This window comes from Staurois parvus, unplaced genomic scaffold (assembly GCF_062004578.1).
Source record: "Staurois parvus isolate SC_StPar_1 unplaced genomic scaffold, SC_StPar_1.0 ptg000305l, whole genome shotgun sequence".
Classification (NCBI taxonomy): Eukaryota; Metazoa; Chordata; class Amphibia; order Anura; family Ranidae; genus Staurois; species Staurois parvus.
Genome location: NW_028318101.1, coordinates 90945 through 118444, shown reverse-complemented (window position 1 = coordinate 118444; position 27500 = coordinate 90945). Strand labels below are relative to the sequence as shown.

The 27500-nt window shown below is 38.9% G+C and overlaps 1 protein-coding gene across 2 annotated transcripts; it reads right to left on the bottom strand.

Annotated features, from left to right (window-relative positions):
• Positions 1-25608, bottom strand: LOC149457710 (phospholipase A2 inhibitor and Ly6/PLAUR domain-containing protein-like). 2 transcript variants are annotated; one of them, XM_089683328.1, is made up of 5 exons: positions 25485-25608; positions 20980-21099; positions 7950-8102; positions 1684-1830; positions 1-207 (listed from the first exon to the last, which is right to left on the bottom strand). In XM_089683328.1, exons 1-5 carry the CDS (start codon positions 25534-25536, stop codon positions 80-82), a joined length of 600 nt encoding a protein of 199 aa, XP_089539454.1. In that variant the 5' UTR covers positions 25537-25608; the 3' UTR covers positions 1-79. The 2 variants fall into 2 exon arrangements, with proteins under 2 accessions (XP_089539454.1, XP_089539456.1); XM_089683330.1 differs by having other exon boundaries at positions 21040-21099.
• Positions 25609-27500: the final 1892 nt, after the last annotated feature.

Below are 27500 nucleotides of genomic sequence, written 5' to 3'. Positions count from 1 at the left end.
GTAAGACAATTGTATTTTATTCAGAATTCTTTTTTAAAGACATAATTTTAGCACATCCCCTGTATGTGACCTTTAGCGCTTATTTTTTAGAACATTGTATCTTGGAGCCTTTCTTGAGAAAATGTACGTCATATTCACCATGGATCTCATAATAGTCGCAGACTTCTTTGATGGTACATCCCTTGAGTGTCCAATCATCAAATCCAACTGTAAACAAGATTATATATATTATTAGAGATGAGCTGTCAGTTTGGTTTGAACCCAAATGGGTGTTTAGCCGAACCTGCGACTTAAGCGGGAAGTAAGTTATTTACTTTGGCTATTAAATATGACAGCTCAGCTCAGGGCAGCCATCAGCATCCTCACAACCAGTAAGCTATCTCCACCTGGCCCATTCACTCTCAGTCTGGGATTCCCAGCTGACAATGAAATGTAAACAAGAGGTGGGAATAATGTGTAACCTCCACACCCACCCAAAATTCACACCAGAACCTTCAGGTCTGGTATAGATGTCAAGGGGCACAACACAAAAAAAAAACAAAAAAAGACCTAAATTTAATATCAGACTTTTCAAATCCTTTTGGGGGAACCACGTGCTTTTTTTCTTGTTTTTTAAATCATGCCAAACTTTTCCTAGAACATGCAGCTGGAGAGGCCAGGAAAGGAGAAAGAATTTACAAGGCCACATGCCTTAACATGGGAAATGTAGCTTGCTTGGGGGGTCCTTTCTGGCAGAATATCTGAAAGGAGGTTTTTTAACACAGAGGAGCCATTTAAAGCCCATTGCACCCATAAAAAGCACCAAATCTGCCTTCAATTTCACTTTCCCCTTAGGCAACAATACATTTCACCAAAATAATGAAATTAATCACTTTAGGACCGTCCACTGTGTTTATACTGCAGACGGTGGCCCTGATGCGCTAGGTAACGTACACGTACCTGATCCAGCATTTCCGGGTATAGGGCGTGCACACGCCCCCCCACCTGATCTGTGCTGCGATTTGGTACAGCAAAAGTTGGTCAGCAGGTCCCGGCCAATGATTTTTGGATGGGACCTGCTGATCGCCTTACCAAATCACAGCACAGAGCTGCGTTGTTTTCAAATTTGAGACCTAGTATGGAGAACTTCTCCCTGTACTTCTGTCAGGGGAAGGGGGGGGGGGCAGCGGGCTGCGGCTGCAGCATTGGGAACGTGTAACATGGTGATCCTTTAATAAACACTTATTGGGTTTTTGTTTTTTGTTTTTTTACCAAAAACAGCAGAATACATTTTGGCCTAAATCTATTAAGAATTTTTTTTTTTCATTGGATATATTTTCTAACAGGGTAGAAAATGTAATTTTTTTCTGTTCTGTCTTTTTTTTGTTTATATAATAATAATAATAAAAAAAAAAACCCAGTGGTGACCAAATACCACCAAAAGTAAGCTCTATTTTTGTGAAAAAAGTATATAAATTTCATTTGCATACAGTGTTGCATGACAGTACCAGTTAAAGTAGCGCAGTGCTGAATATTAAAAATGGCCTACTCATGAAGGTGGTAAAACCTTATGGTGCTTAAGTGGATAAGACAAAATCACACAATTTTCATCCATATTTTGGGAAAATAAAAAAAGCTCTCAATTTTGCTCATCCATTGGAAATATTAATACCAGCTAATGAATAATTGAAGGTCACTTCTTACTTCCACTATAGAGTCCACCAGTGAAATGAAAGCATCGATCCTGAGTCCCTTTGCATTTGTAGATCACCTCTGATGTGCAGTTCTTTCCCTTCTCAACACACGTTGGACACTCCACCCCATTCTCCTTCAAGTCATCCGGAATTACAACTATGAGAACAGAAAATTTGGTGTACCATAAAATCTGCACTCGTTTTTTTACAGCAAATATCATTTACATGAATACTATTAAGGGCAAACAAAATATTTCCAGCAAATCTCAGATAATATCACATTATTCTTAAGAAATTCAAAAGCACTAATTTCTTCTTTTAAATAATTGAAACAAATCCTGAAAATATTCCTGACCATTCCCTATTCTATTTTAAACAGAAGATATTTTGGCTAGTGATACAAATTAATTTTAACAAAAGAAAATATATGGGCAAAGATCATTTTTTATTTCTTGTAGCCTGGATGCATAGTTACATAGTTAGTCTGGCTGAAAAAAAAAAAAAGTATCCAGTTATATTCTGTGTATCTAAGAAAGAATCCAGGACTTTTTTAAAGCAATCCACTGAGCTGGCCAGAACCAACTCTTGAGGAAGTCTATTCCACATGTTCACAGCTCTCACTGTGAAGAAACCTTTCCGTACTAGGAGATTCAATTTCTTTTCCTCCAGATGTAGAGTGCCCCCTTGTCCTCTGTGATGACCGCACGGTGAATAGCTCTACACCGAGTTCACTATATGAACCACTGATGTATTTATACATGGAGATCATATCCCCCCTTATGTATTATACATGGAGATCATATCCCCCCTTATGTATTATACATGGTGATCATATCCCCCCCCCTTATGTATTATACATGGAGATCATATCCCCCCTTATGCATTATACATGGAGATCATATCCCCCTTATGTATTATACATGGAGATCATATCCCCCACTTATGTATTCTCCAGTTCCACAATGTTCTTTTTGTGAATTGGTGCCCAAAACTGAACTGCATATTCCAGATGAGGTCTTACTAATGATTTGTACAGGGGTAATAGGATATCACTCTCTCTGAAGTGTATACCTCGTCTAATACAAGAGAGGATGAACTAGCTGTTTTGAAATATTGCTGTAGATAAAGCTATGACTACTGGTCAGCATTATTACTGGATCTGAAACAAGTGCCCTCCAAGTCCAGGATTTATCATTGTCCCAACTCGCTTGAATCCTAAGGTACTAGTAAAGGCTCTTGTATGACAGTGTTGGGACGAAGTGAACATTGGCACAACGTTTAGCTTTCTGGACACCATATGCAGTCATTTGAAGGCCCAACTTGCACAAATGTAAACCCACACTCCTGGAGGGAGTTGCTGTATTCAAAAACCTTTAACATACCAATCGGCAGAGTAAAAGCACATACATCTTCCACCCCTCCTCTGGAGGATACAAAGGTCTACTACTTACTGTTCCCCACGTATTGGCCACCACAATAAGAATAAAGTGAGTCCAGTCCAGAAGGTCTCTTAGGCTCTGTTCACACTGCCGCCACTGGGGATCCGACTTGTGAGACCCCAAGTCACATGACGCGTGAAATCCCATGTTATTCAATGAGAGCTGTCGTAATTAGACCTACTGAAGTCGCTCCGACTTTAGATAAGGTTCCTGTACTAATTCAAGGCGACCTCTATCCGACTTGTGCCCATAGACTTTAATGGAAGTCGCCTCCAAGTCGGCACCTCCTCTATATTGATGTGATTTGGATCCCACATTACAGGAAGATTACCCAGGCATTCCCTGAAAGTTGCTTCAGTGTTGCTTCAAAAATGGTACTCAAGTTGCCTGGCAAAGGCGTATTGTAAGTTGTGCGACTTTCAGGTCATAGTAGTGTGAACAGAGACTTATAGTCTTTACTTAATGACAAAGGGAATCAAACATCTACAATGTAAATAACACAACAGCTTCAACAAAAATCACTGTCAGCCAGCATGTCCCAAGTAGACATGTGCAGGATGGAAACATTAGTTTTGTTTCAATTTGTTATTTAATTAGTTGTTTAGCTAGATTTGTGTAATTTGTTTAGCTCGTTTTTGGAATGTGTTTAGTTTTGTTTCGTTTATTCATTTGCTAATTCAAATTTGAATTCAACTGAATAACAAAGTATTGAATAGGCATTCAAATTTGAATTTATTATATTTGAAATTTTAATTTTGAAAGACTATATCTATACTGTTTTTTTATTCTGTTCTATTTTTTTTCTATTATCTTCTATTATTTTCTATTCTATTACAATCTATTCTATTCTTTTCCAATCTAATCCATTATTTTCTATTCTATTCCTTTATATTCTATACGGTTTTATTCTATTCTTTAATTTTCTATTCTGTTATACTCTAATCGTTTCTATCCTATTTTATTCTGTTTTAGTCTATTCTATTGTTTTGTATTCTATTTTTTCTATTCTTTCCCTTATTTTCTATTCTGTTTTATTATACTCTTTTATTTTCTACGCTATTTTATTCTGTTCTGTTTTACTCTATTATTTTCTATTCTATTATTTTCTTTTCTATTATTTTGTTTTATTTTATATTCTATTTGTTTATTTTCTATTTTGATCTGTTTTATGCTATTCTTTTCTATTATGTTCTATTGTTTTATTTTCTATTTTATTCCATTCTTTTCTATTTTATTATGTTTACTCTACTCTTTTTTATTCTATTCTTTTCAAAATTTGAATTTCGGAAGATGGCTACATTCTTTCTATTGTTTTCTTTTCTATTCCTTTCTAGTCTATGCTTTTCTGTTGTATTCTATTCTGTTTTATTTTATTCTTTTCAAAATTAAAATTCCCGAAGATATCTATATTTTAACACTAATAAGCACAGTCTTTGAAAGAAATCACGAATATGTTTATATTTCAAATTTGTTTTCGAATTCAATTTTCTGAAATTTCGTTTAGTTATTTTGGATTCGTTTAAATTCATTACTATTGTAATTCAGAAGCTTGGATACATCTGAATTTGCAAATAAAAAAAATTGTCTGAATTTCAATTTGGAACAAAATGAACTGCACATGTCTAGTTTCATCACGTGATTCTGGTATCCTCTCCTCTCTTGACTTGCTTCTGGGGTGCCTCACATCTCCTATCTCCCTGACTGAGCCCACGAGTGGGGGGGGGAAGATGTTTTTGGTGAACCCCAGCTGGGGAAAGCCCTAACTGAAAAGCCTTCATTTTTTTCAGAGGGCTCCAAGATTTTCCACATGGGGCCAACTCTCCTCTTCCTTCTCCTGAAACACTTCATATGTCTTAGCTTTGGGGGAAAGGGAGACCTTTAGTGGAGAGAGGAATTACATCAGAAGCCACTTAAAGTGTTACTAAACCCCGGACCTTGCATTCACTATATCTGGTCTCCCACAGTACACAGAACATGGATATGCAATTATTTTAGTAAATATAAACTGCTAAATACCTTTTCTCATCAGCAGTTAGAGCAGTCTTGTGACTTCAGCAGAGCACTGGTTAAAGCTTGTAGGAGGAGTTTTCTTTCTGCTCTAGCAGGATGTGAAAGTCCTGATCCTCTGTCTGGGCAGTGCTGATCGGCCTTGTGCTGATCACATGCACTCTCCCAAGAAAAAAAAAAAAACTTCTCTAGCAATACACACCAAACTGAGCATGTGCATGCGACTACGGATTCAGTTTGTATCAGGTGGTCATTTCAACAAGAGGAGGGGCAGAGAAGACAGGATCAAACAGCCTTTTTACACAATGCAGAGGATTTACCCCTTAAGTTCTATGGTGAGTATAAGTACCATGCTTTACTGCATATACAGACATACAGTTACATAGTTAGTCTGGCTAAAAAAAAACAAAAGTCCATCCAGTTCAACCATTTAAAAAAAAAGTTATAATCCTATACCCACAGTTGATCCAGAGGAAGGCAAAAAAATCCAGCAAAGCATGATCCGATTTGCTCCTGCTGGGAAAAAAATTCCTTCCTGATCCCCCGAGAGGCAATCGAATACTCCCTGGATCAACTTTACCTATAAATGTTAGTATCCAGTTATATTCTGTGTATCTAGGAAAGAATCCAGGACTTTTTTAAAGCAATCCACTGAGCTGGCCAGAACCAACTCTTGAGGGAGTCTATTCCACATTTTTACAGCTCTTACTGTGAAGAAACCTTTCCGTGTTTGGAGATTACATTTCTTTTCCTCCAGACGTAGAGTGCCCCCTTGTCCTCTGTGATGACCTCAGGGTGAATAGCTCTACAGTAAGTTCACGATATGAACCACTGATGTATTTATACATGTTGATCATATCTCCAAAGTGACCACCAAATGTCCTTTACCTTCCCCAACTGAATAAAATTCGCCTTCATTTGTGTCTCACACACTCCCCCTCCCAGACACTGCAGCTCACAGTGGGAGGGTTTCAGAAGGCTCTCAATCCAGAAAGCAGTCTCCCACCCCCCATCAAAGTTAGCTGCATTCAGTGGCATGATCAACATATATTTGTGGTGGGGGTGTGCAGGGGGAGAAAACTGCGGATGGATTTAGGATAAAGTGCTGTAGCAAAAAAGTTTTTTTTTTTTTTAATGGGAAACCAACATTTTGAATCACCATCACTATGAGTTCACCCTCTGCTGTAACAAATAGACCCAATACTGACATTGGGTCATATGGTCTGCAGCAGCTCTGCTCTTTGTGCACCAATCTCAGCACAGCATTTATTCCCTTTAATGAAATCCTGGTACAACAGACAGTTCAAATGTATCTAAAGACAAAACAAGTGGTTGTAAACCTCAGATATGAAATATGAACAGAGCGTATCCTTCTATAGTGTGTACTTGTCTCAATTATAAGCACTAAGTGTCATTTCTGCCTGATGCTTCCTTCTTCTGCTAGCAGTATGAATCACTTCTGACGAGTTTTCCTGACACCAAGAGAAAAATGGTGACAGGGGAAGCACATCCAGCAGAGTGAAAGCCTTAGCTCTGTTCCTGTGAAGTGTGTGGAATGGGGCGTGTCTCTTTCCTCCAATCAGCTCTCAGAGCTCACCTCAATGAGCTCTGCAGAGTGTAACTTCAGCTCTCCACCCCTTTTTTTCTGAACTCTCAGACAAGCTTATAAATTCAGCATTTGAACGACTGTAGAGAAAAGAATACTGCCGATAAATTGGTATAGCTTATGTAGGAAGATTTATTTCATGACGACCCAGCATAGTACACCCGCTGAGTGTCAGCACTCCAGGCTGTCATCAGGTAAATAAGGGAAGGGGTGGAGATAATGGTGGCATCATTGACTAAATATGGCTTTAACCATATTTTGAGTCAGTTATGAGCTGCCTGAATTGTCCCGGTGATGATATCACTGGGTCTAAAATAAGGTACGAGGTGGTATCAAAAAGTTTTGAGACTAGTTTTGTAACATGCCAACAGATGGCAACACAAGCCTGCATGCACAGTCACAGGGAGCACCAACCTTCATAAGTCAGTGTGCCAAAAGACATTGTCCTGTGTCCATCGGATGCTGTGCAACTGGTGCTATTCTGACCACGTGCGTTACCACGTCTGCTATTTCACCAAAGACAGCAAGTTATAACAAAGAGCAAATGTGAAATTCTGCGAGAAACTGTGCAAATCAGCCACAGACATTTAACGTGATTTGGCAAGTTTATGGCAATGCTGCAATGAGTTTTTCGAGGTGTTTTGAGTGACCAGGTCCCCAGTCCCCAGGAGGCTGACCCAGGAACAGAAGGAACAAAGTCTGCCCAGAACTCCATCAGCGTGCCCTGGAAGTCCTTTATCTCGAGCATCATAACCAGTGAAGAAACGTGGGTGCACAGGTTTCATGCAGAATTTCACATTTGCTCTTTGTTTTAACTTGCTGTCCATGATGAAATATCAGACGTGGTGACACACGTGGTCAGAATAGCACCAGTTGCACAGCTCCCGATGTACATAGAACAATGTCTTTTGGCACACTGACTTATGAAGGTTGATTCTCATTGTGACTGTGCTTGCAGCCTTGTGCTGCCATCTGTTAGTGTGTTACAAAACTAGTCTCAAAACCTTTTGATACCACCTCGTATGTAACAAAGAGGGAACTTTTTGATTTTTGAAAATGTAATTAGCATGTTGATGAGGGTAGACAGGAGGGACCAATACAAGACAACATATAAGAAAATGAAACTCTAGTTGTATGATTTTGATCCCCATTAAAATGATTCCCATTTTTCATTGGCTGCACCCTTCTATGTACTTATTTCTTCCCCATGGTTTTCCTACTTACTTTGCAGCTGGTCATTATTGCAGTTGTCCCCCTCACAGCACTTAGTTAGGCTGTGCACCTCCTTGTCCCCCATGGTCATGTTAAAAGTAGTAGCGCACATATCGTTGCCCTTCTGACATCCTCTTGAGCTCTGGTACAAAGTAACGGTAAGTCCTAGGTAAGCAAGAAAGTAAGATGTACAGAGTAAGTCAGTGTTGTGGTAGAAAATGTGAAGATTTGCTTTTGATTTTGCTTGCTAATATAAATTTTTTATTAAACTATTAAATATACCATGAATCCTTATTTAGGCTCCATTCACACCAATGCGTTTTTAGGGCTCATGTACACGGGGAGTTTGGAAAACTCTTCTGACCGATGGAAACTGACTGCTGGAAAACGTAGGTTAATAAACGTCAGTTTAACCGAGTTTATGCGGGTTTATGTGCGTTTGCGCTTAGAAGCGTTTTTAAAAGATAACCTCAGGAGACCTTCCAAAATGCTGAGAATGCACTGAAAAACAGTAAAAAAATTAACTATTTCAGTAATTTTGAGAGGAATAGAGAGAGCAGAAGCAGAGAGAGTGGTGTGTTGAGATGACCTGTCTTTTCTGGTTGTATTCACTATGGATCCCATCATGAGCATAATGCAGCTCGTTCTACCGTTTTTTCCTTCATGCGAAACCTGGAACTGACTGTGCTGGTGTACCGGGTCCATTTGAATACATGGAAAACACTTTGCATGCATTTCTGATGATGAAAAAAGGCTCTGGACAGCATCTGGACATAGAACAGTTAAAAACACTTCTAATCGCAAACGCTTATAAACACAGTTAACAGCATTTACATGCGTTTACAAGCATTTGGCTTTTGAAACATCGGTAAAATCTACTCCTGAACGCAAGTTTGATGCATAAAAAAAAAAACGACTGTAAACTCAACTGCCTGTAAATGACGATGTGTACATGGACACATAAGAAAACATTAGGGATAGTTTAGGGGCTGCTGGAAAAAAACGCAAAAAAGCTCCTAAACGTCAGTTTAGGAGCTGCAGTGTACATGAACCCTTAGTGCTTTTTGCAGAAACACACTACAGTCCATTTAAAATGGTATCCTATGCAACATGTTCACATCTATGCTTTTTTGAGCTGCTGCGTTTTTGGAAAGGGTCAGGGACTTATTTAAAAGCAAAAAGCAGTGTTTTTGCTACAAGAGAGTTCAATGGAGAATCTGCTGAAATGCATGGTAGGGCATTTTTGCCGCTTTTTAGCTGCATTTTGCATCTTGCATTTTTATTCTGCCCAGCAAAAAAAAAAAATTCCACTTAAAAAAAAAAAAAATAGCTGAACAAAAAGTGGTAAAAACTCGTCAAAATTGCACCAAAAACGCATGTCGAAACACGCAAAATGAACTGCAAAAAGCAGTGCAAAATGGACAAAAAGCAAACTGCATAGGTGTGAACAGAGCCTTATTGTTATTAGGAACAAATACTGACTCACCCTAATTAGGTGGGTGCTCCAGCAACCACAAATACTCAAACCAAAACCAAAAAAGAAAAGCATACAGACAGCAGGAAATGAGCACATTGCTAATACCTGGACCCGCAAATATAATTTATGATTTCATATTATAAAGCAATCATATAAAAGAGCTGAATGCAGTTGCATACAGGTACAACTCAATTAATTAGAGTATCATCAAAAAGTTAATTTATTTCAGTAATTTAATTCAAAAAGTTATATATTATATAGATTCATTACACACAGAGTGATATATTTCAAGCATTTTTTCCTTTTAATTTTGATGATTATGGCTCGTGCAGACTCCACCTCCGCAACATTGCTAAAATCCGCACGTTCCTAACCCCAGAAACCACTAAACAGCTCATCCACTCCCTCATCATATCACGACTCGACTACTGCAACTCCCTCCTCACTGGCCTGCCTCGCCGCTGGCTATCCCCGCTTCAGTCTATCCTGAATACGGCTGCCAGACTCATTCACCTTTCCAACCGCTCCATCTCAGCCACCCCCCTGTGCCAATCCCTCCACTGGCTTCCGATTGCGCAACGGATCAAATTCAAAATCCTAACACTGACGTACAAAGCCGTCCACCATACTGCCCCGAACTACATCACTGACCTAATATCCAAGTACTGCCCAGCACGCACACTCCGCTCCTCACAAGACCTCCTTCTCTCTAGTTCCCTGGTCTCCTCCTCCCATGCCCGCCTCCAGGACTTCTCCAGGGTGTCACCCATCCTCTGGAACTCCCTGCCCCAACCCATCAGATTATCACCTACTCTCCTCTCCTTTAGGCGCACCTCTTCAGGGAAGCCTACCCCACCCCCTGCTAACTGCCGATCTCCCCCACACCTCCTACCACTCCATCCCCCACAGCTTTCTCCTCCTGTGTCACCATCCCCTCCCTCCTAGATTGTAAGCTCCAAAGAGCAGGGCCCTCAATCCCCTCATGTTTTGCATTATATTGTATTGTTATTGTTCTGTCCCCCATTGTAATGTACAGCGCTGAGCGAACTATTGGCGCTTTATAAGTACTGTATAATAATAATAATAATAATAGTAATACAGCTATTGAAAACCCAAAATTCAGTATCTCAGAAAATTAGAATATTGTGAAAAAGTTCCATATTGTAGACTCGTGGTGTCACACTATAATCAGCCTTGAGACACCTGTAAAGGTTTCCTGAGCCTATAAATGGTCTCTCAGTCTGGTTCAATAGGATACACAATCATGGGGAAGACTGCTGACTTGACAGTTGTCCAGGAGACAGTCCACAAGTAAGTCACAAAAGGTCATTGCTAAAGAAGCTGGCTGATCACAGAGTGCTGTATCCAAGCATATTAATGGAAAGTTGAGTGGAAGGAGAAAGCGTGGTAGAAAAAAAGGTGCACAACAGGGTGGACTGACCATTGGGGAACTCGGGCACTGTCCAAGGGCCCGGGGTCAGTAGGGGGCCCCATGAGATGTCCCTGGTACCTTTCATAGGCTTTTTTGGGTGTTATTTGAGTGTGGGCGAGGACACAGGGGCCCCATGATCCCCTATTGCCCGGGGCTCCATGAGTTGTCAGTCCGCCCCTGGTGCACAAGCAACAGGAATAACTGCAGCCTTGAGAGGATTGTGAAGCAAAGGTCATTCAAGAATTTGGGGGAGATTCACAAGGAGTGGACTATGGCTGGTGTCAGTGCTTTACAAGTCACCGCACACAGACGTATCCAGGACATGTACACAAAAAGAGAAAGTGCCATTATTAAGGGTGTAGCCACCCATCAAAAGAATTTCTCTGACTCACCCTAATATTGGGTGTGGATTCTAAACCAAGTATAACTTATAAGAAAAAGGTTAGCAGCTGACTAGAGCAGAACTGTCAAAACAAGACGGTATATTATGAATCCTATGCGGAGTAAATGATCACCATCAATAGTGGATGCAAATTATTAACTTTATTTAGATCATAAAGATCGTGGGAAGGTTAGGCGTTATGAACATGGTGTGCACACAGTCAATCACAAAAATAAAATCAGTGAATATAAAAACAAAAAAGAACAGTTTGCACATTCACTTAGCTGCATCAATTTAAGTGGCTGGAAAAACCGTTGTTAATACTGGACAGAAAAAAAATCTTTTTTTATGGTGGATGGGGAGTCCGTGATAGTAGTATTCAGAATGGTTGAATCTTCACAGTTTTGAGTTCCTGTTGTTCTCCAATCTTGGAAATGTCTTTGCACTTCCCTCATATATTCATCAATGGTGAATGATACGGTAATAAGTAGTAAAACTCCTAGAGGATAAATACTGTATGTGCAATGAATAAAGAATCTGGGAAGAGTCACCATATACATGTATCTGCATCTATAGCAACAAGCTTAAATCCAATCATTCCTAATAGCTCTGAAGAGGAAAATGTCATAATAAACATTATTACCTTCCTTGTGTCTCATCATCATATTAGCTGATAAAAGAAATTGCATTGTGTATGGCCAACCTCAATCGGCCGATATTCCTTAAACAAGATGATCTCAATGGATAACACTTAGGGTAAATCTGAGATGAATACCATGAATATTACTGTATAGAAAATCATACATTACTGTTGGCAGTATCAATGAAAATGATGATTACCCTAGGGGAGGTCACCATTGTTTCCACTTGAAAAAAATATGGATCTTATGACCCGTTGACAAAAGATGGGAGGTAATAATCCTCCTATGAGCCAAAAATTTGCATTATGGAGTTTTAGGTATAGCTTGAGTCGCAATACTGCGATGGACGTATATGTAAATAGCCTACTGTAGGCCTCAAAAATTCCTCTTCTAAGTAAGAGCAAGGCGGTTCCTTAAGAAAGGTTCTGGACACAAAGACCCATTTTCTCTTATCAATGCTTAACGCATAACACATAAAGTTGTCACCTATGTAAGGCCCAAAAATGTCTCTTCTAAATAACAGTAATAGAGTTCCTCTGTAAGGCTAAGAACATACATTTCCCATTAATGTAACAAAGTGCAAGTCATTACTGTTCAAAAATTACTTGCCACCAGTGGAAGTGGTGTATCACCATGTAAAGCTGACTGAACTCCCGGGAGTCAACTAGATACTGGCGTTTTCCGCCTTGCCCAGTATATATCCAAGATGGAGGCATATGGCGTACGGCATACCTCTTTCACATCATGGACATTGCAGCATGGTGTTACGCAGAACGTGATGATGTCATTACGTTGACGCATTTCGTCCGCCAATCATCGCAGACTTCGTCAGAACTAGGAGGGGACAGCTTTTCATTCCTTATATAGTGCAGTATTTGCATCATCACGTTCTTTTGTCGCCCTCTTGTGCTGAAATGTCATCACTACATTGTTTCCAAATCTAAGTTGAATTCTAAAACATAAATGACTGACATATATAGATCATTGAAGGGTGGCCATGAGACAGGTAATTTATCAAGTGTTATATCTATCAAATGTCATTCAGCAGATGACAGTAGAATGGCATATCATCAAAAGTTTTTCCCTTTTCAAATATCAAGTACCATTGCTTAATGCAAATAGTACCAAACCATCAACAAAATATTAAAAAAAAAAAAACAACATATTTATTTAAGGATAATTTTTTGCAAAAGAACCTTGTCAAAATCCCCTCTTCTAGAGGTTTTAGGCCATCTATTTTACCCTGATGTATTTCCCTAAAATGTTGGGCTAGGGGATTTTCCCTTTCTTTATCATTTTTACTTTTATGCTCATTTTTAATATCGCGTATATGTTCATTTATGCATATTCTTAGGGATCCTTTTGTCTTTCCTATATAGAATTTTTTACATGGGCATTCTAACATATAGATTACTCTACTACTAGAGCAATTTATGAAGTATTTTATTTCATAGGTTTTTGAATTATCTACATTATGGAATTTTTGAGTTTTTTGTACATAGGGGCAGATCTGACATTGACCGCATGGATACATGGTTCATTTTGTTTCTTATTTATTTTATTATTACTTTTTCCAAGTAATTCCCCTCTGGTTTTACATGAAGCCTTAAATTTAGCTCTCCTCAGAGTTCTATGCGAGTAGCCTCTTTCTCTAAATCTCTGATATAACTGTGCCGTCTCTATTTTAAATTGAGTTTAATTTGTACAATTTTTCCTTATTCTAAGAAATTGGCCAACCGGTTTACCTTGTTTTAATGTTTCGGGGTGATGACTACTCACATGTAAAAGAGTATTTGCTGCAGTCTCTGTCCTATATGTTCTAGTAATCAGTGTGTTATCTTGAATTGAGATAGATAGATCTAAAAAAGAAATTTCCTTACAATTATATGTTAGTTTGATATTCCTATCATTTTGATTTAGAATAGTTAGAAATTCCTGTAATTGATCAACATCTCCTTCCCAAATCATAAATATATCATCAATGTATCTGAGCCATTGAGCCACATGGCTCCCATACATTGGTGAAGTATAAACTACGTCCACTTCCCAAAGTCCCAAATGGAGGCACGCATAGGCTGGGGACCAAGGGGCTCTGTCAGGGAGAGAGGAGCCAGACACACAAGGAGGTGTAATTAAAAGGTAGGTTTATTAATATAAAAATAAGACAAGAGTCTATGCAAGTCCAACAGCGGAAATCATAGCCAAAGCCGGGGTCAAGAGCCAGGAAGAATCGTTGCCAGAGCCAGGATCAGGAGCCAGGAAGAATCTTCACCAGAGCCGGGATCAGGAGCCAGGAGGAGTCTTAGCCAAAGCCGAGTCGGTATCCAGGAAAGCAATGAGTAGCTAAACAGGAGCTTGCTGTTGTGCAACAGACAGGACACGAATGCAATGGACAGCCACGAACAGCAGACTTATATGTGATAAGCCGCCACCTCCTGGGGGAGGAGCCACAGAGGGCTGAAAGCATAAAGGATCCCACAGTGCTTTGCAGACACCTAAGATGGATGCCAGCACATGGAGCAGCACAAGGTCTGAGGAAACGTAGGACCTTGACAGGCTTCCATAGATGTTCCACATATTTGTTGAAAAAATTTACGCAAAAATTGAAAACAATTATGTGTAAGTATGAATTCCAGAAGATCAAGAATCAATTCATTTTGGGCTCCCATTTCTGGATAATGTAACTCCAGGAAATAAGCTACCCTCCTAAGTCCCCATTTATGTGGAATAGAGGTATACAAAGATACTACATCAATACCTACCAGAAGTGCACCTTCTGGGATTTTTATATTTTCTATTTTAAATAGGACATATCTTGCGTCTTTAACATAAGATTGTTAAGCAACTAAATCCTTAATTAAATCATCTATAAATTGACTTACCTTTTCCAGAGGTCCATTTATGGCTGACACGATAGGAGGACCAGGTGGCTTAAGTGGATTCTTATGGAGCTTCGGAATCACAAAAAATTTAGGGATATTGTAGGTGTCAATTTTGAGCATATCATATTCCTGTTTAGTCAACAGATTTGCTTCATATGCCCAAATAATTTAACGATTAAGGATATTTACTATTTTAGGGAATTGATTTTCAGATAGTTTATGATAGGTACTTAAATCATTCAATTGCCTTTTAATAATCATCACTATCCATAAGTACTACATTGCCTCCCTTATCACTTCTTTTGATTACTATTTCTTTAGCATGACGTAATTCATCTAGGGCTATTCTCTCATTCTTAGTTAAATTGTCTGGGTTCTTTTTTACCCAGTTGATTTTCCGTAGAACCCTATGGACTAGATCTAAGAAACTACAACGATCGCATTCCTTGTGTCAAGCCACTCCTGAACCAGACACAACATTCAGAAGCATCTTACCTGGGCTAAGGAGAAAAAGGACTGGACTATTGCTCAGTGGTCCAAAGTCCTCTTTCATCCAACATTTTGCATTTCATTTGGAAATCAAGGTCCCAGAGCATGGAGGAAGAGTGGAGAGGCACAAAATCCAAGTTGCATGAGGTCCACTCTGAAGTTTCCAGTCAGTGATGATTTGGGGAGCCATGTCATCTGCTGGTGTTGGTCCACTGTGTTTTATCAAGTCCAAAGTCAGTGCAGCCCTCTACCAGGAGATTCTAGAGCATTTCATGCTTCCCTTTGCTGACCAGCTTTATGGACATGCCGATTTCATTTTCCAGCAGGACTTGACACCTGTCCACACTGCCAAAAGTACCAATACCTGGTTTAATGATCATGCTTGATTTGCCAGCAAACTCGCCTGACCTAAACCCCGTAAAGAATCTGTGGGGTATCGACAAGAGGAAGATGAGAGACATCAGACCCAACAATGCAGACAAGCTAAAGGCCTCTATCAAAGCAGCCTGGGCCTCCATAACACTTCAGCAGGACCACAGGCTGATCTCCTCCATGCCATGCCGCATTGATGCAGTAATTAATGTCAAAGGAGCCCCAACCAAGTATTGAGTGCATACTATACTGTACATGGACATACTTTTTAGTAAGACAACATTTCTGTATTAAAAATCCTTTTTTATTGGTCCTATGTAATAGTCTAATTTTTTGAGTTACTGAATTTTGGGTGTTCACTAGTTGTAAGCTATAATCATCAAAATTAAAAGAAAGAAATGCTTGAAATATGTCACTCTGTGTGCAATGAATCTACAGTATACGAGTTTCACTTTTTTAATTGAATTACTGAAATAAATGAACTTTTTGATGATATTCTAATTTATTGGGATACACATGTACATGCTCAGTACAGTGGGTTTTCCTCAGCAGCTACAACAAACTCCAAGGGGTCTAGTTATAAAAAAAATGTGAATAGCAATTTGTTCAGTGAAAGTGTATGTACATTCAGTCTATGTGAATGTTATTAGGTTATTTCCAGTGCTAAATAAATGTTTTTCTATTTAAAATAGAAAATATGGCATCTGGCCAACAGATAGCACAAAGTAGCAGAGAAATTTCCTATATGATGCTTAGCACCATCCAGTGACCAATGGAGTATTTTTTTATTTTTTCTTTAATGAAAAACATTCAATCATCACAGGAAATAGCCTAATAACATGAATTATTTTAGAACAGAAAATCATAAAAGACTGCTAATTCAAAACCAAAACAGCTGACAAAGGAAGATACATGAAGTTCTAAATCATAATAAATATAATTTGCAATTTATATTCAACATTAAATGTTTTACTCCATTAGAATGTATGTATGTGCACTTTCACTGGACAAATGGCTATGCAGTTTTTTTTACAAGTAGACGCCAATTATACAGATGTATTAAAAAACATGAAGGATCAATTGATTGGTGATTGACTTAGATAATTACCGACAGCAGTAGTGCAGACAATTATTATTCCAGGTGAAGGTATTGATTTATTGTAAAAGATGGAAAGAAGATCTAAGGATTTTTTTTTTAAATGTAATTATGAAAGTTTTCTGCCTCTTTGTTACATTCTCTATGAGCTCCCAAAATGCTGTGTTGTATTGAACTGCATTACTTTGCTATCCTTTTGTAGTATGCTGACATCTACTGGCAGTTTTGCGCCACTGCAGCTTGTTTAATAATGTGATTTTAGCATCTTTCTCTGCCCTCCCCTCCTGTTTAATGCAAGTTGGTTTAGTCCTAGATAGACCCTCCTCACAAATTTTATGTTCCCACAGTCAGTGTCATTTGCAGAGACAGGGGTTAGGAAAGACTGTCTTCTTACACTACAAAAGACTTGAACAACATCTGCAGTATTGCAATTAGCTAAAGTAAAATTGTGTTGCATTTTAACCATTTGCCTTTCAGAGGATTTACCCCCCCCCCCCTTCCTGACCAGGCCATTTTTTTGTGATATGACGCTGCATTACTTTAACTGACAATTTTGCGGTCATGCAACGCTTTACATAAATGAAATATATGTCCTTTTTTCCCACTAATAGAGCTTTCTTTTGGTGGTTTTTGATTGCCTCTGAGGTGTTTTATGTTTTGTGCTGTAAACAAAAAAAGACCAACAATTCTGAAAACAAAAAGACAATATTTTTGACTTTTTGCTATTGAACTTGTCCAATAAAAAAACATAAAAAAATCAAATTTCGTAATAAAATTAGGCCAAAATGTATTCTGCAACATGTCTTTGCTAAAAAAAAAAAATACGTCTAAATTAATTGGTTTACGTTAAAGCTATTGCGTGTACAAATGGCGGTATATATACTGGAATTTTTATTTATTACTAGTAATGACGGCGATCAGCAACTTATTGCGGGACTGCGGTGAGCATTCTGACATTTAGGGGGGAACTAACTGCCACTAACATCCCCAGTGACTCCAATACAGTGATCAGTCCTAATAAAAAGCACTGACACTGTACTAATGACACTGGGCAGGAAGGAGTTAACATGAGTGGCGATCAAAGGGTTAAATGTGTGCTGTGTGTGTGTTTTACTGTGTAGACAAGCTGCTTTGTATTGTTCTGCTATGCAGAGCAATACAAAGCAGCCTGTTCGTGCTGACAGGGGAGAGGCCTGTGTTGTTTTACACACAGACCTTTCCCCTGTCAGCTCCACTGACGATCACCGAGTACCGGCCGAAAATCAGCGTCCGGGACCCAGTGATTGATATGCTGAGGAGCCAATAGCGGCATGGGTAGGGAGTATTTCTTACATGGAAATACAAAATCACGTATGTATACGTGATTTTGCACATCCCTGCCGTCCTGTAGCATTACGTCTGCTATAGGGTGGTCGGGAAGCAGTTGACTTCTGTGTCTCAATGAAGAGTTAAGCTGTCTGTCAGTGCATGATAGGGTGGTTACATTCCTACATACAGTGAGATAATGAAGAACAAACGTAGCCACCAACTAATAGGAAGTCAGATTATAGCAGCATGAAAACAAGGAATTTGGAGATTTAGAGGCGGCTGAGAGCAATAGAAGGGACTTTTTTGTGAGTTAAGAATACATACTTGAATAGAATATATATATTTTTAACCACTTAATGATCGCCCACCAGTCTGCAATGTACTGCAGATCGGCAAATGCTGCAGGCAAACCAACGTAACCATACATTGCTGCCTACCTCCGGGTGTGTATATGTGCACCTCACATCATCCGGCACCCACTGTGATTGTACACAGCAGGATCCAATGATTCATGGCCGGGACTTACTGATTGGTTGTGTACAATCACAGCCAAGAGCTCTGTTTTGACAATCAACACAGAGCTCTGTACAGAGGGAATGATCTCTGTTTCTCATCTCTGAAAAGCAGGGATGAAAAACTTAGAAACCATTAGTAATAATCAGCACACTTTACACATAATACACATATTTAGGCACACATTTAACCCCTTGATTGCCCTATATGTTAACCCCTTCCCAGCCAGTGTCATTAATACAATGACAATGTGTAGTATTATCACTGCATTAATGTCACTGGTGATGTCAGCGGCAGCTAGTCCGTTCCCCCATCATCAGTTAGTTTCAGATTGCCTGACGCACTATTGCAGTCCCATTTTAAGTCGTTGATCACCATAAATTAGTAGTATAAAAAAAATGAAATAATAAAAACTCCAGTATATATACACCATAGTTTGTAGGTGATATAACTGGCTTGCAAACCAATACGCTTATTGGGATTCTATTTTTTATCAAAGACATACAGCAGAATACATTTTGTCCACAATTCATGGAGAAATTAGATTTTTTATTTTTTTTATTGGGTATCTTTTATAAACAGAAAGTAAAAAATATTTGTTTTTTTTTTTTAAATTTTCAGTCTTTTTCCATTTATATCACAACAAATAAAAGACCAAGTGGTTATCAAACACCACTAAAAGAAAGCTCTATTTGTGTGATAACAATTATGTAAATTTTGTTTGGGTACAGTGTTGCATGACCACACAATTACCAGTTAAAGTAGCACAGTGCCATATAGCAAAAAATGGCCTAGTTACAGTGCCTTGAAAAAGTATTCATACCCCTTGAAATTTTCCACATTTTGTCATGTTACAACCCAAAATATAAATGTATTTTATTGGGATTTTATGTGATAGACCAACACAAAGTGGCACATAATTGTGAAGTGGAAGGAAAATGAATAAATAGTTTTCAAAATTTTTTACAAATAAATCTGTGAAAAGTGTGGTGTTCATTTGTATTCAGTCCCCCTGAGTCAATACTTTGTAGAACCCCCTTTTGCTGCAATTACAGCTGCAAGTCTTTTTGTGGATGTCTCTCACGGCTTTGCACATCTAGAGAGGGACATTTCTGCCCATTCTTCTTTGCAGAATAGATCAAGCTCTGTCAGATTGGATGGAGAGCGTCTGTGAACAGCAATTTTCAAGTCTTGCCACAGATTCTCAATTGGATTTAGGTCTGGCCATTCTAACACATGAATATGCTTTGATCTAAACTATTCCATTGTTTCTCTGGTTGTATGTTTAGGGTCATTGTCCTGCTGGAAGGTGACCCTCCGCCAAAGTCTCAAGTCTTTTGCAGACTTTAACAGGTTTTCTTCTAAGATTGCCTTGTATATGGCTCCATTCATCTTCCCACCAACTCTGACCAGCTTCCCTATCCCTGCTGAAGAAAAGCATCTCCACAACATGATGCTGCCACCACCATGTTTCACAGTGGGGATGATGTGTTTAAGGTGATGTGCAGTGTTAGTTTTCAGCCACACATCACATTTTGCTTTCAGGCCAAAACATGTAATTTTTGTCTCATCTGACCAGAGCACCTTCTTCCACATATTTGCTGTGTCCCCCACATGGCTTCTCGCAAACTGCAAACGGGGCTTGTTATTGCTTTCTTTCAGCAATGGCTTTCTTCTTGCCACACTTCCATAAAGGCCAGATTTGTGGAGTGCACGACTAATAGTTGTCCTGTGGACAGATTCTCCCACCTGAGTTGTGGATCTCTGCAGCTTCTCCAGAGTTACCATGGGCCCCATGGCTGCTTCTCTGATTAATGTTCTCCTTGTCTGGCCTTTCAGTTTAGGTGAATGGCCATGTCTTGGTAGGTTTGCAGTTGTGCCATACTTTTTCTGTTTTCAGATGATGGATTGAACAGTGCTCAGTGAGATGTTCAAATCTTGGGATTTTTTAAATAACCCGACCCTGCTTTAAACTTCTCCACAACTTTATCCCTCACCTGTCTGGTGTGTTCCTTGGCCTTCATGATGCTGTTTGTTTAGTAATGTTCTCTAAAAAACCTCTGATGGCTTCACAGAACAGCTGTATTTATACTGAGATTAAATTGCACAGAGGTGAACTCTATTTACTAATTAGGTGACTTCTTAAGGCAATTGGTTCCATTAGATTTTAGTTAAAGGTATCAGAGTAAAGGGGGCTGAATACAAATGCATGCCACACTTTTCAGATATTTATTTGTAAAAAAATTTGAAAAACATTTATCATTTTCATTCCACTTCACAATTATGTGCCACTTTGTGTTGGTCTATCACATAAAATCCCAATTAAATAAATTTACATTTTTAGTTGTAACATGACAAAATGTGGAAAATGTCAAGGGGTATGAATACTTTTTCAAGGCACTTAACCTGAGTTTAGTTTCACTTTAAGAAAGAGATATTATTTAGGTTACCAATTTTCGCCATCATAAGATTAGAAACACATCTTGTGACATTCGTGGGGCAGGTCTCACTTTTTAAGGCGATACAGTTTGGTCCTGAGAAATTCTCACAGAAACGGCAGACAAGTGCCTCTGTAATATAAAGAAGACTGTGTATTAATAATTTCTAGAAATAAAGGAGCTGGAAAGACATTTCAAAAATGTTAGTACTTTATAATGTGACAAATAATATCAATATCACAAGTGATTAAGGATTATACAGGGGCTTTGGAAGAAATGGAAAAGAGATAAACACAAAATGAACATGGAGCATGTAATTTGATAACAAAGCATTAGCTTCCTTCTTACAAACTATAACCTACTCTGCCGTCCTCCATATCTGTTATATTGTATCTTTAACCACTTCAAGACCACACTATTTCACCCCCTTCCTGCCCAGACCATTTTTCAGCGTTATCACACTTTGAATGGCAATTACTAAGTTATGCAACACTGTGCCCAAATTAATTTGATATCATTTTTCAGACAAACATAGCTTTCTTTTGGTGGTATTCACTGAGGTTTTTTGTTTTCTTTTTGCTACATAAATGGAAAAAAAGACAACATTTTGGGGAAAAAGGGTTTTTTTTTTTTAGTTTTTATAAAATTTTGCAAATAAATAATTTTTCTTCCTAAATTTAGGCCAAAATATATTCTGCTACATTTCTTTGGTACAAATAACACAAATCAGTGTATATTATTTGTGTGAACGTTACAGACTGTACAAACTATGGGACATATATTTGTAAATTGGGACCCTAAACTACCAGTGCAGTACATGTACCCCCAAATGACCCATTTTTAGAAAGTAGACATTCCAAGGTATTTAGTAAAAGGCTTGATGAGCATTTGGTTGTAATTTTTTTGTCCCAAGTTTTTGAAAAATTAAGAAATTAAAAAAAATTTATTCTCACAAAGTTGTCATTTTAACAAGTTATTTCTCACACATAGCATAGTCATACTTACAATCACACCCCAAAACATATTCTGCTATGTCTCCTGGGTATGGAGATAGCAAATGTGTGAGACTTTTTACAATATATATATATATATATATATATTACACACACACACACACACTTGAACACCCTGCAATTTTGCAAGTTCTCCCACTTAGAAATCATGGAGGGGTCTGAAATTCACATTGTAGGTACATTCCCACTCAGAGACAGAATTAAAAAAAAAAATTCAGGAAATCACGTTGTATGATTTTTAAAGAATTTATTTGTCTTGCACTTCTGAACATAAGTATTTGAACACCAAATAAACAGCAAGAATGCTGGCTCTCAAAGACCTGTTACTGTGCCTTCAAAAAGGCCACCTCTACTCCACTCATTAATCTAACTTAGTAGCACCTGTCTGAGCTCTTTAAAGACACCTGTCCACCCCACAGTCAGTCAGATGCCAACTACTACCATGGGCAACATCAAAGAGCTGTCAAAAGACACCAGATACAAAATTGTGGACCTCCACAAGGCTGGAAAGGGCTACGGGGCAATTTCCAAGCAGCTTGGTGAAAATAGATCAACTGTTGGAGCAATTGTTAGAAAATGGAAGAGGCTAAAGACGACTGTCATTCTCCCTCGGACTGGGGCTCCATGCAAGATCTCACCTCGTGGAGTATCACTGATAAGAAAGGTGAGGAATCAGCCCAGAACTACAAGGGAGGAGCTGGTCAATGACATGAAGAGAGCTGGGACCACAGTTTCAAAGGTCACTGTTGGTAGAACACTAACACAAAATCCCTGTTACAGTGTGTGCAAACCTGGCCAAGAACTACAGGAAACGTTTGACCTCTGTAATTGCAAACAAAGGCTTCTGTACCAAATATTAACACTGATTTTCTCAGGTGTTCAGCATTGCAAGACAAATAAATTCTTTAAAAATCATACAATGTGATTTCATGAATTATTTTTTTTAATTCTGTCTCTCAGAGTGGGAATGCACCTACAATGTGAATTTCACACCCCTCCATGATTTCTAAGTGGGAGAACTTACAAAATCGCAGGGTGTTCAAATACTTCTGTTCCTCACTGTACATACACATCTAGTTTTAGTTTTTGAATCATATTTCTTGAGTCCCTGAAGTGCCAGGACAGGATAAACACTCACAAAATGACCAAATTTTAGCAAACACCCCATAGGTATTTTCTAAGAAGCACGGTGAGTCTTTTGAAGAATTCATTTTTTTGCCACAAATTTAATGTAAATGTAGAGAGAAAATGAATATGTATTTTTGTTTGTACACAAAGCTGTCAATTAATAGGTATTTCCAAAATACATAATAGGCATACCTAGAATTACACCACAAAACACATTCTGCTACTCTTTGAGTGTGGCAATACCATATGTGAGACTTTCACAGCCTAGACACACAGAGGGGCCCAAAATCCAAGGAGCACCTTCAGGTGTTCTAGGGGGATAAATTACGCATCTAAATTCCTGACTACCTGCCACATTATTGAAGGCCCTGGAGCACCAGCACAGTGGAAACACCCAAGAAATTACAACATTTTGGAAAGAAAACACCCCAAGTTATTTTCTTTCTAAGAGGCATGGTGAGTCTTTTGAAGTCATAAGTCATCAACTTATTAAAATGTCTCTCACATGCAGCATGGGCATACTTAGAATTACACCTCAAAACAATACCCCATGTGTGAGACTTTTTTTTACTGTCTGTACTGATAATATACCAGACATTGTATCTTGTGTTATCACACAAATCAACCAATTGTATCAAATGGTCATCTCTGTACAATTGATGGGAGCATATATCCTAGTGTAGAATTACCTATAGCAGTACTAGTTCCTATATGCCAAGCAAGCCTAGCCTACTGGTGCATGAAAATCACAACGCACTGAATCCCACAGCAATTGCACAGGAACACAGGCCGGATTCCTGTGTAAACCAGTACTGTTCCTCCTGTGCGGTTTTGGTGCGAACTGGTACTTAGGGCTGGTTCACACCACAACTTCTTCATTCCAGATGTGTTTTTGCATATTACACATGTTTCTGATGCATTTTCAATGCGTTCCAGTGCCTTTTTTCTGTTTTTTTTTAATTTATTTAGAAATATGAAAAATCTCAGGATAATGTGCATTCAGGTGCATTTACATGTGTTTTGCTGTGTTCCAGTTGTGTTCCACACAGAAGAAAAAGCAACAGGTTCTACTTATGTTGACTGCACTGGAACAGACTACACTGATGTGAACTAGAGCCATTGGCATACATGAAAAACACTGTGCATGTCCATCCCAAAAGTGGAAGCGCCGCTTATCTGCCTTCTCCCCCTTCCAATGACACATTTGGCACCTTTTGTGGGGGGGGGGGGGATACCTGGTTTTGACGGCTACCAGCTCCCACTTCTGGCTCAGTCCAACGTGGCGAACTGAACAGGAAGTTTTCCCTGCCCCCTGCAGCCCTCTGGGGCACATTACAGGTCTCAGAGGACTGCGGCCCATTCACAAAGCACAGCATGCTTCACGCATGCGCAGTAGAAAACTGGCTGTGAAGCAGAAAGGCTTCAACTGCCAGTTTCCCTTAGTCAAGATGGTGGCGCTAGCACCCAACAGTCGATTGAAGAATGAAGAATCCGCTCGGGGTGAGGACATGCTGGATCCCTGGACAGGTACGTGCCCTAATATTAAAAGTCAGCAGCCACAGTATTTGTAGCTGCTGACTTGGCTGGGAGGGGGGGGGGGGCATGGAACTCCAGAATGCATCTGGTGTGGAAAAGCCCTATATCCTAACTTTTGTCTTTAGTTCTACTTACAACACAGATAAGGTTGCTACATAATGAATATATTTTTTCCAAGCTAAAAACAACAATGGTAATACAGTAGTAAGTGTAGCATAAGAAGATAAATTGAGCTCCCTGTTACCCTCTACTGATTGTTTGTTGCAATTGCATTTCTCAGCCTCCCTAGCAGAAATCCCAGTACAACATTTAACAAATGATGCAACCTCACGGGATGCAAAGAAACAGAAAAAGGAAGCTACATAAAGACATGATAGTCTAAGCAATAATCTGTATCATATAGGGATCTGGCAAGCTTGTAAGAATCTAGAATCAGCTTTCATACACCTTGTTCATTATTAGGTTGCCTCCCTTTGGAAGCACTTAAAAAAAAAAAAAGTACACAGTTGAAAAACTACCAATAAATGATTTTCTATTTTTTTCAGAGCTCTTTTATAATTTGTATTTGCTCTTGGCATCATACTGATAGCCAAGTGTATGCAATGGAGTAGAATGATTTTGAATCAGCTTGCATTCATTCTGTGGTTGTCTCTCCTTTGGGACACTTGAAAAATAGAATATAGTGCTGTGTAGAAAAGCTATCAAAAAAATTTATTTTTAATTTATTCCTAATTTGCTCCTGGCATTATAGAGACACTATTCAAAAAATCATAAGGAAAATCATTCATGGACATGTAGAAAACTCAGTATAAGATGACAACGTTTTTAATAAAATCTCACCTGTAGTAACAGAGATGAAGATGACCAGTATCGATCTCAGCAGAGTCTTCATGGTCGATGTAATCCAGATGATGCTATAAAGAGAGAACACCAGACCCAGTGTGTTTATTCAGTCTCATTAGAGCTCTTATTTATGCCTAATAAAAGGCAGTGCCTTTAAATTGGTCTCATATGAAATGCAGAATTACAAAAAGTGGGTGTGGAATCACATAATAACTGTCAGGTGGATACAAAGATCTAAAGATATATTTAACATTAGAATAATTGTCCTTTACATAGAAATTACAGACAGTGCAGCTGGTTTAGTTGAAGGAGAAGAGATTTAGAGGGTGATTTACTAAAGGCAAACAGGCTGTTCATTTTGTAAGGAATTTCTTCCCAGAGATTAGTGAATGTGGTAAAATTTTACTTTGTCAAAGACTACCCAATCACATGCACGGAAAATTAGAAACAAAAAAAACAAAAAAAACAGCATTTTGCATGTACATGATTGGATGCAGGAAATCAGCAGTGCTTCATCTCATTCACTTAGCTCTGGGAAAATTCCCTTGCAAAATGAACAAACTACTAGCCTTTGGTGAAGCAACCCCTCGATAACCAGAGTTGGCAAAACCAGCAGCACATAAGCCACTTTCCTTTACCTGCTGTTCCATTCAGTCCCTGAGAGAAAGGAAAATATCTGGTACTTCAGGATTTGAAGAGCATATGACCTACTCATGTTCTTACCACTTGACCATGCTTAAACACCAGTGCTGGCATGTGGTGGTGAAGTCCTCGGTCCTTTGCAAGCTTCAAGTTATGACCTGGTCTTGACTTCCTCTCTATACTATCATGGTTAAATTTAGGCGCAAAGAAAGTTGAGTCTTTGCAACGCGTGTGGCTACCATCAGTGAACCTGTTCCTTTTCCCTGTATATGCATATAGGCAGGTGGAAGGGTCCCCTCTATGGGTTGCATCTCCTTGTGGTGTGAAGTCCTCAGTGGTGAAGTCCTTGGTCCTTTGCAAGCTTCAAGTTTTGACCAGATCTTGACTTCCTCTCTTTACTACTTGTCGTAGTACCACTGCATTGGCATAAGGCCAATGTGATGCCAATATTTAAAAAGGGGTCAAAATCTTTACCAAGTAATTATAGACCTGTTAGTTTAACTACTATAGTTGGGAAGATACTGGAAAGTTTAATAAAAGACCACATAGATGAGTTCTTGCTGGAAAATAATATTTTAAGCAACAGACAGCATGGATTCATGAAAGACAGACGTTGTCAGACAAATTTGATTTCTTTTTATGAGGGGGTGAGCAAAACCTTGGGCAAAGGGGTGGTGGTGGTGGACGTGGTATACTTGGATTTTGCAAAAGTGTTTGACACAGTTCCCCACACACGGCTAATGTGTACTGGCTAAAAGATCGTATTCAAAGTAGCGGTTAGGGTTTCATACTCTGAATGGTCTAGGGTTGCCAGTGGTGTATCCCAGGGTTCAGTGTTGGGACCCTTAACTTTTAATACATTTATAAACGATATAGGGTCTGGGATTATAATTACCATTTCAGTCTTTGCAGATGACACCAAGCTGTGCAGTGGAATAACGTCCTTACAGGATGTCTCCAACTTACAAGCCAACCTCAATGTACTATTTAATTGGGAAACTATGTGGCAAATGAGGTTTAATGTTGATAAATGTAAGGTTATGCACTTGGGAGCCAAGAATATGCATGCATCATACATACTAGGGGGGTACAACTGGGGGAATCAATGGTGGAGAAGGATCTGGGAGTTCTTGTAGATCACAAGCTTAATAATGGCATGCAATGCCAAGCTGCGGTTTCTAAAGTCATCAAAATCCTCTCTTGTATTAAAAGAGGTATAGACTCTAGAGAGAGAGAGATATCATATTACTCTGGTACAAATCATTAGTTAAACCTCATCTGGAATATGCAGGTCAGTTTTGGGCACCAATTCACAAAAAGAACATTGAGGAACTGGAGGAAAGTACAGAGAAGGGCAACGAAACTGATAAG

Excerpts from the sequence above, each read along its gene's own strand:
- LOC149457710 (XM_089683328.1), bottom strand. The coding sequence starts at position 25,536 with ATGAAGACTCTGCTGAGATCGATACTGGTCATCTTCATCTCTGTTACT. Across the intron at positions 8,103-20,979 it reads TCTTATGATGGCGAAAATTG|GACTTACCGTTACTTTGTAC; the intron begins GTAACCTAAATA and ends TTGCTTACCTAG. Across the intron at positions 1,831-7,949 it reads CAATAATGACCAGCTGCAAA|TTGTAATTCCGGATGACTTG; the intron begins GTAAGTAGGAAA and ends CTGTTCTCATAG.